The following is a 14,730-nucleotide window of genomic DNA, read 5'->3' on the forward strand; positions in this document are numbered from 1 at the left end:
GGTTGCAGGAGCCCTGGTGGCAGTGGCAGTGCCTATTGCAGAGGGAAGCTGGCAGGTTCGGGTGTAAGCAGAATGTCTCCAGAGCTGGGCCACTCTGTGGACTTCTGGCTCTCGGTAGCAGGCACACCTGGCCAGCCCCCGCCCCGGGGGCTTTTTCTGTCCCTTGTTGTCTGTGATAGCCAGGCCCAGAGGGGACTCCCTTTGTTCATCACAGGCACCGAAAGAGAGGCTACAACAATGTCTCCTCCCCACTGCTTGTGATTCAGCACTAGTGAGCCACCTCCATGGCCGCCAAGCTTTCCGAGGTAGGCATTCTCTGCTGCAGATTTCTTCCCTCCTGTCCCCTCAGCCCGTCTCCCCACCACCAACAATGTTTCTCACTGTAAACCAGTTCTCCAGTTTCCATGTTCTAGCTCCCATACCCCCTGTACTGCTGTGAACCCACGTCTCAGTCCAGGACATGCAGAGCCATGGTACAGACCCTCTGTGTGTTTCTCACTCTTTCCTGTCTGCCACAGATAAGCTGCTTCACTCTCTTTGGACAGTCCCAAATGCCTCCCTTCTGACCCAATTAAATTCCATGTTGCAGAGGGGGTTTCCCCATCAGATAAGGGGGGTTTCACCAAATTTGGCACTCTCTCCTCTGTTTCATCTCCCACCACCCCAGGGTGAAGGACCCGTCCCTTTCCTTTCTTCTCCTCCTCTTTCTCCTTTTCTTTTTTTCCCTCCATCCTACCCAGTTATGTTGGGATCTTTGCAGTCCTTTCTGGTGTCCAAGTTCTTCTGCTAGTGTTCAGCTGGTTTTCTGTGGGAATTATTGTGTCTTTTGATGTATTCCTGATGCATCTATGGAGAGAGATGCATTCCACATCCTTCTACTTCGCCACCATCTTTTTCTCCTGTTATATCTTTTTGAAGAAATAAATTCTTTATCAATAAGTAATGTCCCTTTTTATCACTCATAATGTTCCTGGCTCAGACAACTACTTTGTCTAGTATTGACATAATTATTCTAGCTTTCTTTTGATTTTGTTTGTATGGTATGTATTTTCCCTCCTTTCACTTTTAATGTAGCTATGCTTTTATATTTAAAATGGGTCACTCATAGACAGATTATAGTTTGATAATGCCATTTTATTCAACCTAATCATCTCTATCATTTAATATATGTTTATATCAATTGTATTTCATAAAATTATTAATATGATTGGGTTATTTTTGCTAGATATATTTTATTAATTCTATTAGATATTTGTGCACATTTTATTCTTTTCCTGCCTACTTTTGGATTAGCAGTTGCCCTAGTACTTACTACATATAAATATAAAATCTTCCTTCAAATTCTAATGCAGGGACTTTAGATCAGTATACTCCAAATTTCTCTCTCCCGTTTATTGTGTAATTGTTGTCATATACTGTACTTTTTTGTATTCTGTAAACACACAATACATTGCTAACTATTTTTGCTTCAGCGAATCTGTCACCTTATAGAGCAGTGAGTCCCCCAAGTGACAATTGGCAATGTCTGGAGATACTTTTTGTTGTCACAACTGGGAAGGATGCTACTGGTACCTATTAGGTAGAGGGAAGGGATGCTGCCCAAAATCACAAAATGCACATGAAACCCCCCTACAAAAGAGAATTATCCAAATAATTGCACCAAAAGTCATAAACTTCCAGTTATATAGAGTAAGTAAGTTATGGGATGTAATGTACAGCATGGTGACTATAGTTAATAATTTATTGATTAACTGTCAATAGTAAACTAGTTATTATCAATAGTTGGCTATTATAATGTTGATATCAATAGTATCAGTAATTAACTATTAATAGTTAACTAATGATTGATTAATGCAGTGTTGTATATATGAAAGTTGTTAACAGAGCAGATCTTTTCTTTTCTAATATTATTAAGTCTTTATTTATTTATTTTGGCTGCTTTGGGTCTTCGTTGCTGCATGAGGGCTTTCTCTAGTTGTGGCGAGTGGGGGCTACACTTCATTTTGGTGTGTGGGCTTCTCTTGTTGCAAAGCATAGGCTCTAGGCATGTGACTTCAGGAGTTGTGGTGTGAAGGCTCAGTAGTTGTGGCTCGAGGGCTCCAGAGCATGGGCTCAGTAGTTGTGGCACATGGGCTTAGTTGCTCTGCAACATGTGGGATCTTCCCAGGCCAGGGATCAAAACTGTATCCCCTGCATTGGCAGGACTCCTAACCACTGTGTCACCAGGAAAGTTCTCAGAGTGGATCTTGAAAGTGGATCTTTTTCTATCACAAGAAAAAAATTTGTAACTGTATGGTGAGGGATGTTAACTAGACTTGCAGTAATCATTCCACAATATATACAAATATCAAATCATTCTGTTGTACATCTGAAACTAATGTAATGTTACATATCGATTATATCTCAGTTAAAAAAAAAAGAAGAAAGGAAGAAAAGAAATAATTATTCAGCTCAAAATGTCAATAGTTCTGAGGTTGAGCAAATTCTTTTTTAAAAAAATGATTTTTCTATTTATCTTCCTTTATGCCATTTCCAGTCCTCTTCATTTCTTTGCATAAATCCAGATTTCTGTGTAATATATTTCTACCAAGGGAAGAACTTCCTTTTACAAAGGATTGCAAAAATTCTGTGGACTCCTATATTCCTGCATCTCAATGATAAGAATTAATGCATGTGGAAGATGCCTTAGAGGACTGGGGTGGGGAGGGTGGGGGGGACTCGAAGAGGGGGGGGGAGTCAAGAAAGGGAGGGAATACGGGGATATGTGTATAAAAACAGATGATTGAACTTGGTGTACCCCCCAAAAAATAATAAATAAATAAAAAAAATTAAAAAAAAAAAAAGAAAGAAACTACATACCTAAAGGAAAAAAAAAAAAAAAGAATTAATGCATGACTCTCCCAAGCACACAGGCAGGAAGAAGAGGCCAAATGGGCTGTGGGTGCCCTGCCCCCTTATCCTCTCCCTTCAGTGCACACTCTAAGCTTTCTCAAGCTCCGCCATCTCTCAGGTGCAAGGCTGTCTCTGACCAATCTTTTGTTTTTTTTTTTCGAATGGGATAGTATCTTGTGCTAGTCTCAGCCTACCAATAAGCAATGTCATGGCTGGACCAGCCCCTGTGATTCTTAATATGACTGTAAGACGTCCTTAGCAATAACCATAAGGATATTTTGAAAAAGACAAGGTTTATTACTTACAGGTCCTGGAAATTACATGGCACACCTGGGGCCACATGACTAGATTGCAGCTAGAGAAAGAGAGACAGAGAGAGAATGAGAGAGAGAGAGAGTGCGTGCCTGAGGTTCTGCTTTTAGTGCAGTCACAAAACTAGTGTTTTGCAGGTTTATTCTTTATTAGTGAATTTTTAAAATAAGAATGGGAATTAAGGCACAGAAAGAGAAGGTGGGGAGTCAGTTATCTAAATCAACTAAATCCCTTAACAAAGGAAACATCAGAGTGGGGGCGCCCTGGCTCTTTAATCCTGTAGTTGACAATGTGTATCCTTGATCTAGCCTTCTTTAAAGTGGAAGTGCTGGCCATCAGAGATAAAGTCAGGAACTTGCATTACAGAAAAGAAAAACCAACTGCTAGGGCTTACACTGCAGATAGTCTTAGAGAAATACGCCAGTGAGTATAATATGTAATAATTTCCATTATTGTAACCACAATTTTATTAGATATTTCTTTTATTTGAAGTGTTTTTCAAAATTCCCGAACTTTACACACATGTGGATTACTTTTCCCTAATTACTTTCCCTATATTGTCAGTTACGAAAACGTTAGAATTCTACTCGTGTTATCATTTGTATTTTCAAATTTTGATTATAATTTTAAAATTTCTAGCAAAGTACTTTGTATGTATTGACGCACAGTAAAAAAAAAAATGTAGTTTTAAAAAACAGCTGTATTTAAAGTTTTCATTTAAGATTCTTTTTCATTTGCTTTATTGACTAATACTAAGTAAAGATTTCTGTACAATGAATGTTCACAGTAAGTACATTAGGTTTGGAGAGTTCCTGGAAAGAGAACCAATCACCACTGGCCATGAAGAACATCCTCTGTTTCCAGAGTCAGTTTTGTAACCTGATTCAAATGAATTATGAGCTTCAGTTCAACTCAACAAGCTTTTATTGATTATATACTATAATCCTAGCACAACATCTTCATCAGATAACCTAATCAGTGTAGCTTAAGAGCTCCCTTGAGCTATGGTGAAAGTAGATCCGGACATGGAGGCAATTTTTCAGGTTTTTCAGTGAAAAATTGTTAAGGAGTAATTTATTTAAGAGAAAAAGTAATAAGTTCATATACATAGGAGTTGTTGGAGGCAAAGAATAGGTAGGAATGATATTAAATGAAGAACAAAATAATTGCCTTTGCAAAGCCCATCTTTGTCATTAATTTTGTCACTGTGAGAGGGAGGATTTGTGACTGGAGATCAGTCCACAGTCCTTTGCATCAGAGCAGGCTTGGTTACCTTAGGAAGATCTCTTACAATTCTCTAAGTTTCTGTGTTTTCATCTATAAACTTCTGAAAAATTTTTTGTGAGAACAAATCTTAGCACCTAGTGGATATTGGAATTCAACAGTTCTTAGTTCAAATCTCCTTTGAGATAGCTGTGCTGTGCTTTCAATGGGGATAAAGTAAAATTTAGTAGGTGAGCGGATAGAGCTCATTTCATACATGGAAGCATTCCAACTCTTACTTTCAAAGCTCATTTACATATACCCAAAAGCCAGAGAACATTTATAGTAAATTGCAAAAACGGCCACAGATTCTTTGACGCTTATCCTCTTAAGAGATGCAATCTGTTAACCCATCACTTAACTTGAGCCAGTGCTGTGACTTGGGTTGGCTAGTAAAATGTAAGTCTAAATCTACATAGAAGAAGTCCTGCCGTTTCTTTATTGCACTAGGGAGACTTCCAGCACCTGGCGAGGAGGCCTCAGCCAGTCTATTGGATGGTAAGCCCAAATGGAGAGAACCTCAGTTCTCCCAGCTGAACCAATTGATGCCACAGACATGTGAACATGTGAAAACAGCTGAGCTTGCACAGACGTAACAACTGCTCAAAGGGACCTAGCACAATCTGCTGTCTTACAGAATCATGAAGAAATACTAAAACGTTGTTTAAAGTTAATTATTTTTTGGAATAGTTAGCTTCTTTAAAAAATCTGACTGATATAGCACGCCTCAAAGAAATTTTATTTCCTAGTGACCAATTAGTGCTTCTGTGACACAGGCTCCCACATACCTAGATTGCCACAGGGAGAAGTTTTGGTGAATAAGAGAAAAGCTATAGGCTGTCCCTGGCCTAGGCATAGATAATATTTGTCATTATATAGTTGCTCTCATTTGGGAATACCTGCTATGTGCCAGGAACTGGACTGTATTTAAACCTTATAATTTGTACTTATTTATCATTTCATTTTATCATAGTAATTATCATGTAGTAGTTTTATCCCATTTTATAGTAAAGTGCCCTAAAGCTCATGTATTTTGAGTGACTTGCCCAGGATGATGCAGCTGATGAAATCAAAAGCATTATTGAACACTTATGCATTTGATTACAAAGTCCATCTTCTTTTTACTTTACCGTTCTGGATTCTGTTGTTGTGAAGCATCTTTAATTATTGCAAGATGGTAGAGGATTGGCATTTTTAGTAAACCTCCCCAATGCATAATAACTAGGATTGTATCAGGGCAAAACAGTTGAAAGTCAGAACTAAAGAATTTGAAAATACACAGTTTCTTAGAGAATGTTATAAATGTTAATTAGAAGTAACATGAGTATCTAAATAATTTCTTAGAGGATGCTCAAAGATATGTTATAATGACACATTCCATTTACAATGACAATTTTAGGTATTAAATCAATGGCAGGAAATTAATAATTTTTAAGAAAATTATTGGACAAAATTAATATTTTAAACTGCAAATTTCATTTCCACCATTAATTTATGAAAAGAGTGTTTTATGTTCCCTTTAGACAAGGGAACAAATTGATTTTTGTCAAAGTGGTACACCATTCCTCTGAGTCTAATTCACTAATAATTTTACTTTATGTTAAAATTATGACTTGAAGACAAAAGCAACTAGAACAAGGTTCATTGTGTGATTGCAGGAAAGGGAAAGACAGAGTCAGGTTAAAAACAGAAAGCTCATCTTCTGTTTATTAGTTAGTGACATTGCCTTGCTTGGACTTCCCCTACATCCCACAGGATGTGAGATCTGAGAATGGTCTTCAACTTCCCACCCCAGATACAATCCCGATCCTGTGTGTTTAACATCCTAAATTCCTAACTTGAGTGGAATTTTTTAACTGTAGTATTAGTAGGTGAAATTTTGAAGCACCATCAAGAAAAGTTTTGACCATTTGTCAAATCAGAAGTGATTTATTTAAGATATAAAGCAGGTAAGTCTGGATCCAGAAAAAAACATAGAAACACTATTTACTGCATAGAAAGGAGGATGCTGCATCTCAAGTAAAAGGAGCACATCTCAAGTAGAACCTCAAAATTTCCCTTGGTCCATAATGGGAGAGACTAGAAAGAATGATAAGGCCACCTATAGGGTCAAATATCTGTCTTAATTATGTCAGGACACTGTATTCTGGATCCACGCAGGAGACTGCCTCCCTCCCTGTACAGGGACTCATGGCTTGCGCTTGTCGCATTTCAGCTCTGCACTCACCAGCTGTGTGACCTTGGGCAGATTCTTTCACCTTTCTGAAATTCGATGTCCTCCTTGTAAAATGGACGTGATATTAATATATTACAAGTATAGTTAAAGAGCCCAGGTAATTTTTCATCCCAGGTGCAGCATATGTATGTTCCTCACAACAATCTAAAGTAGTGCTGTTACTGCCTTTGGCCAAGGACCATCAGAAGCACATCCATAGATGAACAAGTTGGCTTTATTGTTCATTGCAGTGAGGGAGACAACTCACCATGGGGAGCTGGGCATCTCCGTATGAAGATGTTGGAATCAAAGAAGCAGAACCTGTCAGAGATATCTTTTAAGAGATTCATTGCAAAGAATTAGTTTACACAATTGTGGGGGTGGAGTAGGCAAGTCCAAGACCCACATGGTGGACTATTGTCAGGAAAGGTAGACTGGAAATCCTAGCACAGGCTGAAGTTGCAGCCTCAGCTCTGCTCTTGAGACTTTTCACCTGATTGGTCTCAGCTCACCCAGCTTATCTAGAATAATCTTGTTTACTTAATGTCAACTGATTTTGGACCTTAATCACATCTATAAAATATCTTCAGAGCAACACCTAGATTAATGCTTGATTGACTAACTGAGGACCATCATCTAAGCAACACATGAAATTGACCCTTAAATTACTATAAATTTTGGGCTTGTGTTAGGTGATTTCAAGGAGGATTTAAGAAACAGAGAATTTGTTCTTCATTGGATTTTGTCAGGAAGTGGATGGTGGGTGGGGTAATTCTGTAATTGGGCATCTTAATAAATCTTATCCAGGTGGAAGGAAGACTATACTGAGGCTAAAGCTGTAATTAGTAAAGAAGCAGAGGTCATTCATATTATCTAGGAGAGATGTAGGCTTGGTCATTTTCATGGTTTGGACACTGTTTATGTTTTGTCTGTGTTGAGACAGGATTACTGAGTGGCTTTGTTTTCTGTTTTGATCCATCCTGGTCACAGAATGGCTGTCCGAAGCTGCTGTTGTATGACATTGCTTATGTTCAGCAAGAAAACACCAAAACCTGTGAGTAGCAGGCCAGCTCCTGGCAGCACCAAGGCCTAATTAATAGTCCCAGCCAGCTCCCAGATGCCAGGGCTTTTTCTGTCTCATTCTTCTTTACACTCTTTGTCACATTAAGGTAAGACAGTGCTGAGAAATTGAGAGCCATCTAACAAGAACAGTGTGATTGATTCCAGATGGAACCCCCTTTAACTTGTGGCTTCCATAACACACAGAAGATCAATTCTTCTGAAAAAATAAGTTCTCCTCTAAAAATTGCCTTTGATTTTAGCTCAGTCCTTAGCCTGTCACAAATATCTGGGGTTTTAATGTGGCAGGATAAAAAATACTAAAATATCCAGAAGCTTAAAGGAAGAAAAGCAATTTTTGGTTCTTTTTTTTCTTTTTTTTTTTCTTTTTTCTTTTTCTCTTTCTTTTTTATTGATGTATAGTTGATGTACAATATTATATGTTACAGTTGTACAATATAGTGATTTACAATTTTTTTGTCAGTCCGAAAAGGAAGAAAATAGATTTTTTAAATCAGGGCAATTCCCTGACGTCTACCCGCAATATTTGTCTTGCCATTCCTTTTTCTTTTTTTTTTTTTTATTTATCTTTTATTTATTTTAGCTGTGTTGGGTCTTCGTTGCTGCACACCAGCTTTCTGTTGTTGCAGAGAACCAGGGCTACTCTTCATTTCAGGGCACAGGCTTCTTATTGCGGTGGCTTCTCTTGTTGCAGAGCATGGCTCTAGGCACACAGGCTTCACTAGTTGCAGCGCATGGGCTCAGTAGTTGTGGCACATGGGCTTAGTTGCTCCATGGCATGTGGCATCTTCAGGGGCCAGGAATCGAACCCCTGTCCCCTGCATTGGCAGGTGGATTTTTAACCACTGCACCACCAGGGAAGTCCTGACTTGTCATTCTTAAATTTTAAAAAATAATATAGCATGCCAGCCAGAGCTCTCTTTAATGTAATCAATGCTCCCCAAATTTCTTTAATGTAGATAGGCTCACCAAAACATAGAGCATAAAGAATACTCAAGGCAGAGAAAAAATTCAAATGAAAGATCATGCAGTTACTTCAGGCAGCACTATATGACATTACAAGACTTTCTATTTCCCTGGGTGCAAATACTGGAGCTTTTGAGAGCATGAGAAGAATAATTTACTCAACTGAATTTATATAAATAGAAAAGGCAAAGGTATTTCTTGGCTACCACCAGTAGAATTCCCCTGGGTGACTCAATAGAGAATTCCATATGCACTATGGAAGCAAAGAGAAAGACAGTTAACCCATGTACGGAATCAAGGGAAGGGGCGGGGTGGCCCTGCCAGGGAGGGGGATCAATTCAGAGGAGAATTCTTGGGAGCTACAATCCAGAACATCCTGTGGGACACCATATTAGTGATGACCTCATCCGTCCATGAAGCTGCTCAGAAATTCTCATCCCTCTTGTCACAAGCAGGCATGCACATATGTGAAGAGACTCTGATTTAATACCCTCCCTCCTTTCACAGAAAGATCCTTCCAGTCCCCTCTGAGTGGAGGCTGCCTCAGAACCAGGGGATTTCCTAGTCCCTTCTAGGCCTCTTAGTACAAAGTCTTCAACTGGCAACTGAGGTGTCATCATGGGGGATTTTTCTGATTGGCCAAAACCTGACCTGGCAGAGTGTGGTTTGGGTGTCTTTAGAGTTCCTTCTCAGCTCAGCCCTCATCATTGCTCTGCAACTCAAAACAGCAGCTGCCGAGACCACCTTGAGAAGAGGATGATCCTGAACAGAGCTCTGATTCTAGGGGCCCTGGCCTTGACCACCATGATGAGCCCCTCTGGAGGTGAAGACATTGTGGGTGAGTGCATGGTTGAGGGATGTGGGGACTGGAGTTGGAGAACAGGGAATTAGAGGGGAAAAAAAGATAGAGATTGGCCTAGAAATAGTAGAGACTCCTCAAAGCGTTCTCAACATTAAGCAAATCTAAAAATTAGAGTCATTCCTCCTTCAGGAAACCAGAGTCCAGACCCAATCTCTTTGCTATCTGTGCTGTTGCACAGTTCACCAAGGACATTATTCTGTTTCTGATATTGGATGCAGTGAATATGCCCTGGAGGGCTCTAAGGCATTCATTTATGAAGGCCTCAAAGATTAGAGCTGTTTGCATAAGTAGATGCTTTTTTACTAAAATTTCATGAACTATTGCTCTCATATTTCTCTGAACTTTTGAAGCTTTTTATATATTTCTCCTGCAGTTTTTCTTGAGGTAAATAGTTCCATGAATTATGTAAAGAAGGGTGAACTTTTCTTAGTCTCAGATTTACATACATTTCCATGCTGGCATCTGGCACAGATGGGGAGGGGGTGAGCAAGCCCAGCTGAGTGTCTTTACACAGGCATTTTACCACAGCCTCCTCACTTAATTCCATTACTTCATATGTGTCACCTCACAAATAATCAGATAAAATAGGTGTAGAAATGCTTTCCAAGTGATGAGGACACATAAATATCAATGATCATTTTTATTTAAAAATTTTTACTATCACAGGTATATCTTCATATTTTTCTATAACAAAGTAGAGAATGTATTTTTATTTTAAAATTGAGAAATTTGTGATGAAAAACTTGGTGAAGTAAATTATATTTTCTCAAATTGTCAGCTCAAATTACCTATCTTTTAATTCATCTAATGAAGACTGTAAGAGGGAAACTGATTAAGCATAGGTTAATTACATGGTCCCTTAGGCCCCTCTGCCTTTGCTCTCCCCCTCTTTCCACGCTCTCTTCATACATTCCTTTATCCTCCTTTCCTTCCAGGATCCATCCCTGGCTCACATCTTTGTTGTTTTATAAACATTAAGAGTGAGTTTGTAAGAACTAAAGTAGAAAGGCCAGATTGTTCAAAGGGGAAATGAAATGAAGGTTACTCTAATCTTTAATAACTTTGTTAACCATGGCTGCTCCCATTCTAATTTTGCGTGGTAGTAAAATTTTCACCTGCTTCTCCAGAGCACTTTCGAATTTCCTTTCTTCAGCATCTCACCAGAGCATCCCACTCGGACTCGATACACATTAGGCACAGTGGGCACAGTGCCAAGGGCCTGCAGTGCTTGTAGGGCCCCATGAAAATGTTTTTCTTTTAAAATTAGAAAAAAAATAAACTTTTAGGTAGGGGAAAATGTTTAATTTTTAATCCAGAGGATTATATTTGTCTTTGTACCAATATGGCCATAAAATATGATTTTTAGTATTTTTATGAAAGAAGGGACTCACAGAAGCAACAGCGCTTGGGGCTCACAAATCATAATGTACCTCTGGTCACTATTGATTCTGCCTTTCATATGGTTCTGCTACCTTTATGTCTGTTAGTCTTCCCCCAAATCTCTGTAATTCTCAAGAATAGCAATGGACATTTAATACAGCAAGTTAAATTTGGGGGATTCAAAGATGAAAAGACATACTTTCTGCCCCTTTGAGGGTGCACAGATTAGTGACGGAGAGAAAATGGGTGCAGGAAAGCAGAAGGGCCATTGCTGAGCAGGACAGTGGATCCAGCTGAGGTTAAAACTATAAAAGTGTGTTAGCTCCTGTTGACCCAGCAGTGTGATGTTCTTCAGCAACAGCTGGCAGCCCAGGACAAGTACCAGATGAAGTGAATATTACGTATATTCTTGTCTGAAAAAGGAGGCAAGAAGATTCATTGCAAAGATAAAGAGACTTTGTTTCAGAGCCTTTTAACTAACTGAACAAGTACCAACATTAAGCGAGGAGGAGGATGCCGGTGCTCGGAGATTTGTCTAGAGACTGTGCCACAGATAAAGCCCACAATATTTGATAGTCAATTTCTCCTGTCACTTTGTTTAATAAGGTTCTTTTCTCTCTGTTTTCTGCTTTTCTCCTCCTCACCCCACTCAGCTGACCACGTTGGCTCTTATGGCATAAACGTCTACCAGTCTTACGGTCCCTCTGGCCAGTTCACCCATGAATTTGATGGAGATGAGCAGTTCTACGTGGACCTGGAGAAGAAGCAGACTGTCTGGCAGCTGCCCCTCTTTAGCAAATTGTTAACTTTTGACCCCCAGGGTGCACTGAGAAACATAGCTGTGGGGAAACATAATTTGGACATCCTGATTAAACGCTCCAACTCTACCGCTGCTACCAATAGTATGTGTTCAAAATTCTGCCTTTGTTTATGGAATCTACCCGTTCATATCAGTCCCCACTCCCTTCTTTCCTAAAGATAGATATCCTTCACCACACTATGAAACTCTCCTTTCCAAGAAGTCTCTAGATTTTCTCATGATAATTGCTGAACCCTCATCCTCTCCCTTCTTACAAATCACAGATTTCCATGTGATACAAAGATCCCTACTCCCAGAACGAAATCCTTGAATCTCTCAAGGAGAGGTCCCGTAGACCTCCCGCCTGACAAGCAGGTCCTCAAAAAGAAGGGGACAGGGATAAAGCAGAGGCAATATATAGTGGCTCCCGAGCAGAAGGGAAACAAGAGCTCTTCCCCTATCAGACTGGGAAGTGCTGGGGGGAGGGCTCCTCCAGGGTGCAGTGCAGAACTCGGAGCAGAGCTATTCCCATTTCACATCAGTGCTGTTTCCTCATCACAGAGGTTCCTGAGGTGACTGTGTTTTCCAAGGCCCCTGTGATGCTGGGTCAGCCCAACACCCTCATCTGTCACGTGGACAACATCTTTCCTCCTGTGATCAACATCACATGGTTGAGGAACGGACACTCAGTCACAGAGGGTGTTTCTGAGACCAGCTTCCTCTCCAAGAATGATCATACCTTCCTCAAGATCAGTTATCACACCTTCCTCCCTTCTGATGAGGATGTTTATGACTGCAAAGTGGAGCACTGGGGCCTGGATGAGCCACTGCTGAAGCACTGGGGTATGTATGAGTTCCATCCCTTTTGGACCTTCTTTTTTCTGTCAAGTCCTGAACGTCCTGCCTGTTATCCCCTAATCCTCATGGCCCTAAACTTCACATTTCTAGGGTTTCTAATGATAGACCTCACTCTCCTCCCTAAGCTCCATGCCCCAAGTCTGCAGAGCCAACCTCTCCTCACCCCATCCCACATACACTCACAGAAACCATCCCACATACACCCACAGAAACACCCTGTATTTTGAGTTCCACAACTTTACCTTTGCAGAGCCTGAGATTCCAACCCTTATGTCTGAGCTGACAGAGACTGTGGTCTGCGCCCTGGGGTTGACCGTGGGCCTCGTGGGCATCGTGGTGGGCACTGTCTTCATTATCCAAGGCCTGCGCTCAGGAGGTCCCTCCAGACACCAAGGGCCCTTGTGAGTCACAGTCCACAAGGGAAGGTAAGGATTCAGATTTGTTAGAGCTGGAGACGCAGTACAAGAGGAAGGAAAGTGGGAGAAGGTTGTAGACACAAATGTGGTTGAAAAGTTGTAGGGAAATAGAGAAACAGCGTGATAATTGACCCAAGAGCCTCCTGGGACCCACTGATCTCATGTCTGCCTGTTGCAGGTGCACTGCCCATCTACAAGAGCAGAACAGTGAATGTTCCAGATGACCTAGAACTATCCTCTGGCCAAGTTCATCATATACCTTCTCTCCTCCTACCCTCCTCCTCTCACCTCTTCTCTGGGACTTAAGGTGTTATATCATCTCAGAGCTCACATACCCCTTGGAATTCTCTCCCTGACCTTATAATGTTTTTTTTTGTTTTCTCAATTGTTACCTATTTAAAGATCCCTGAGGTATCCCACTAGGAACATGGCCTCTTATGCTTCAGGCCCATTTAATCTCATTTCCCAGATTTTGTTTCATGCACAGTAACATAGGAGAAACATGCATAGACTAATAATATTTTGTTGTCTTAGCCGAGGTTAATATTTCTCTCTTCCTTTTGTTCCAATCCTTAGCCACCGCCACCCAACCCCCAGTTCATGTATTAATAAAGGTAATATATACCCTATGCCTTTGGTGTAGATTTGTTAGGACAAAATTACAAAAAAACAAAACACTCATTTTAATGTCACTTTTTTACTATGACAGAGAAATAAGAGAAAAGAATATTGAATTTCAGAAGTACCAAAAGTCAAAATTGGTTTCCAAATTTTTCAATTTTTAAAAAATGAATGGTGATAAGAGAAACTTTCTTCTTTCCCACCCCCCACACTTGAAGAGATAAGAATTATCTAGGCAGGAAAAGAAATATAAATTAAGAAAACATTAGAATAAGACAATAAAGCAGGTATCTGAGAAGGACAAAATTTTTTGTCCTTACCAAATTTTTGTGCTTACTAACAATGGGGAAGGGGTTGGGGTAGAAACCACAGACATATTTAGGGTCCCTAGAACACAGGTGTAGTTTGCCTCACCTCCTACATGAATTCCTGCAGGATAAATACATAGACTTCCCTGACAAGGCAGGTCAGGGGCAGTAGAATGAATATGGCTGCTAGATGTCTCTAGACAGATAAGCCTAAGCTAGGCTCACTGAATCGCTGTGCATCCCCATGTGCCTGAAGTACAGCAGAAAACCCCAATATCCCCAACCCCTGCCTCTCACCCCTCCTAGCTAAGGAAAGCAGGAGCCTATGAGAGAGAATCCCAGGAAGGATAACACAGTTGAAATAATGTGGCATCAGCAATGGGTGCCATGTCCTCCTCTAGACTCACTGCCTCCTAGTGGAAACCTGTGAAGAGAAAACAGATCAACAGATGGGATTCTTTGGTTCTCCTAACTGTGTCCAAGACCTCGTCCTTGAAAACAGAGTGTATATGACTTGATTTGGAGTCATTTTACCCTTTGAGAATGTTTTAGGCATGTTGCCCCAGTTTTTCCACTCTGCAATGACTGAGTCCATACATTTTATCTCGGGTGGTATTATGGAACAGCTGTGAAATGTATGAGACCGTCCTTGTCCATGCTGTCTGCATCAGTGAGCTTAAAATGTAATTGGGAAATAAAGACACAATATGAACACAGTAACTGATACAGCAGTGTTTGGTGTGAAGAAACCTAAATCC

At 40.3% G+C, this 14,730-nt stretch overlaps 1 protein-coding gene across 1 annotated transcript; it reads left to right on the plus strand.

Annotated features, from left to right (window-relative positions):
* Positions 1 to 9,418: 9,418 nt before the first annotated feature.
* Positions 9,419 to 13,672, plus strand: LOC130831609 (SLA class II histocompatibility antigen, DQ haplotype D alpha chain-like). Its single transcript, XM_057699879.1, has 5 exons — positions 9,419 to 9,566; positions 11,624 to 11,872; positions 12,331 to 12,612; positions 12,878 to 13,052; positions 13,222 to 13,672. Exons 1-4 carry the CDS (start codon positions 9,485 to 9,487, stop codon positions 13,030 to 13,032), a joined length of 768 nt encoding a protein of 255 aa, XP_057555862.1. The 5' UTR covers positions 9,419 to 9,484; the 3' UTR covers positions 13,033 to 13,052; positions 13,222 to 13,672.
* Positions 13,673 to 14,730: the final 1,058 nt, after the last annotated feature.

Source organism: Hippopotamus amphibius, chromosome 11 (assembly GCF_030028045.1).
Source record: "Hippopotamus amphibius kiboko isolate mHipAmp2 chromosome 11, mHipAmp2.hap2, whole genome shotgun sequence".
NCBI lineage: Eukaryota > Metazoa > Chordata > Mammalia > Artiodactyla > Hippopotamidae > Hippopotamus > Hippopotamus amphibius.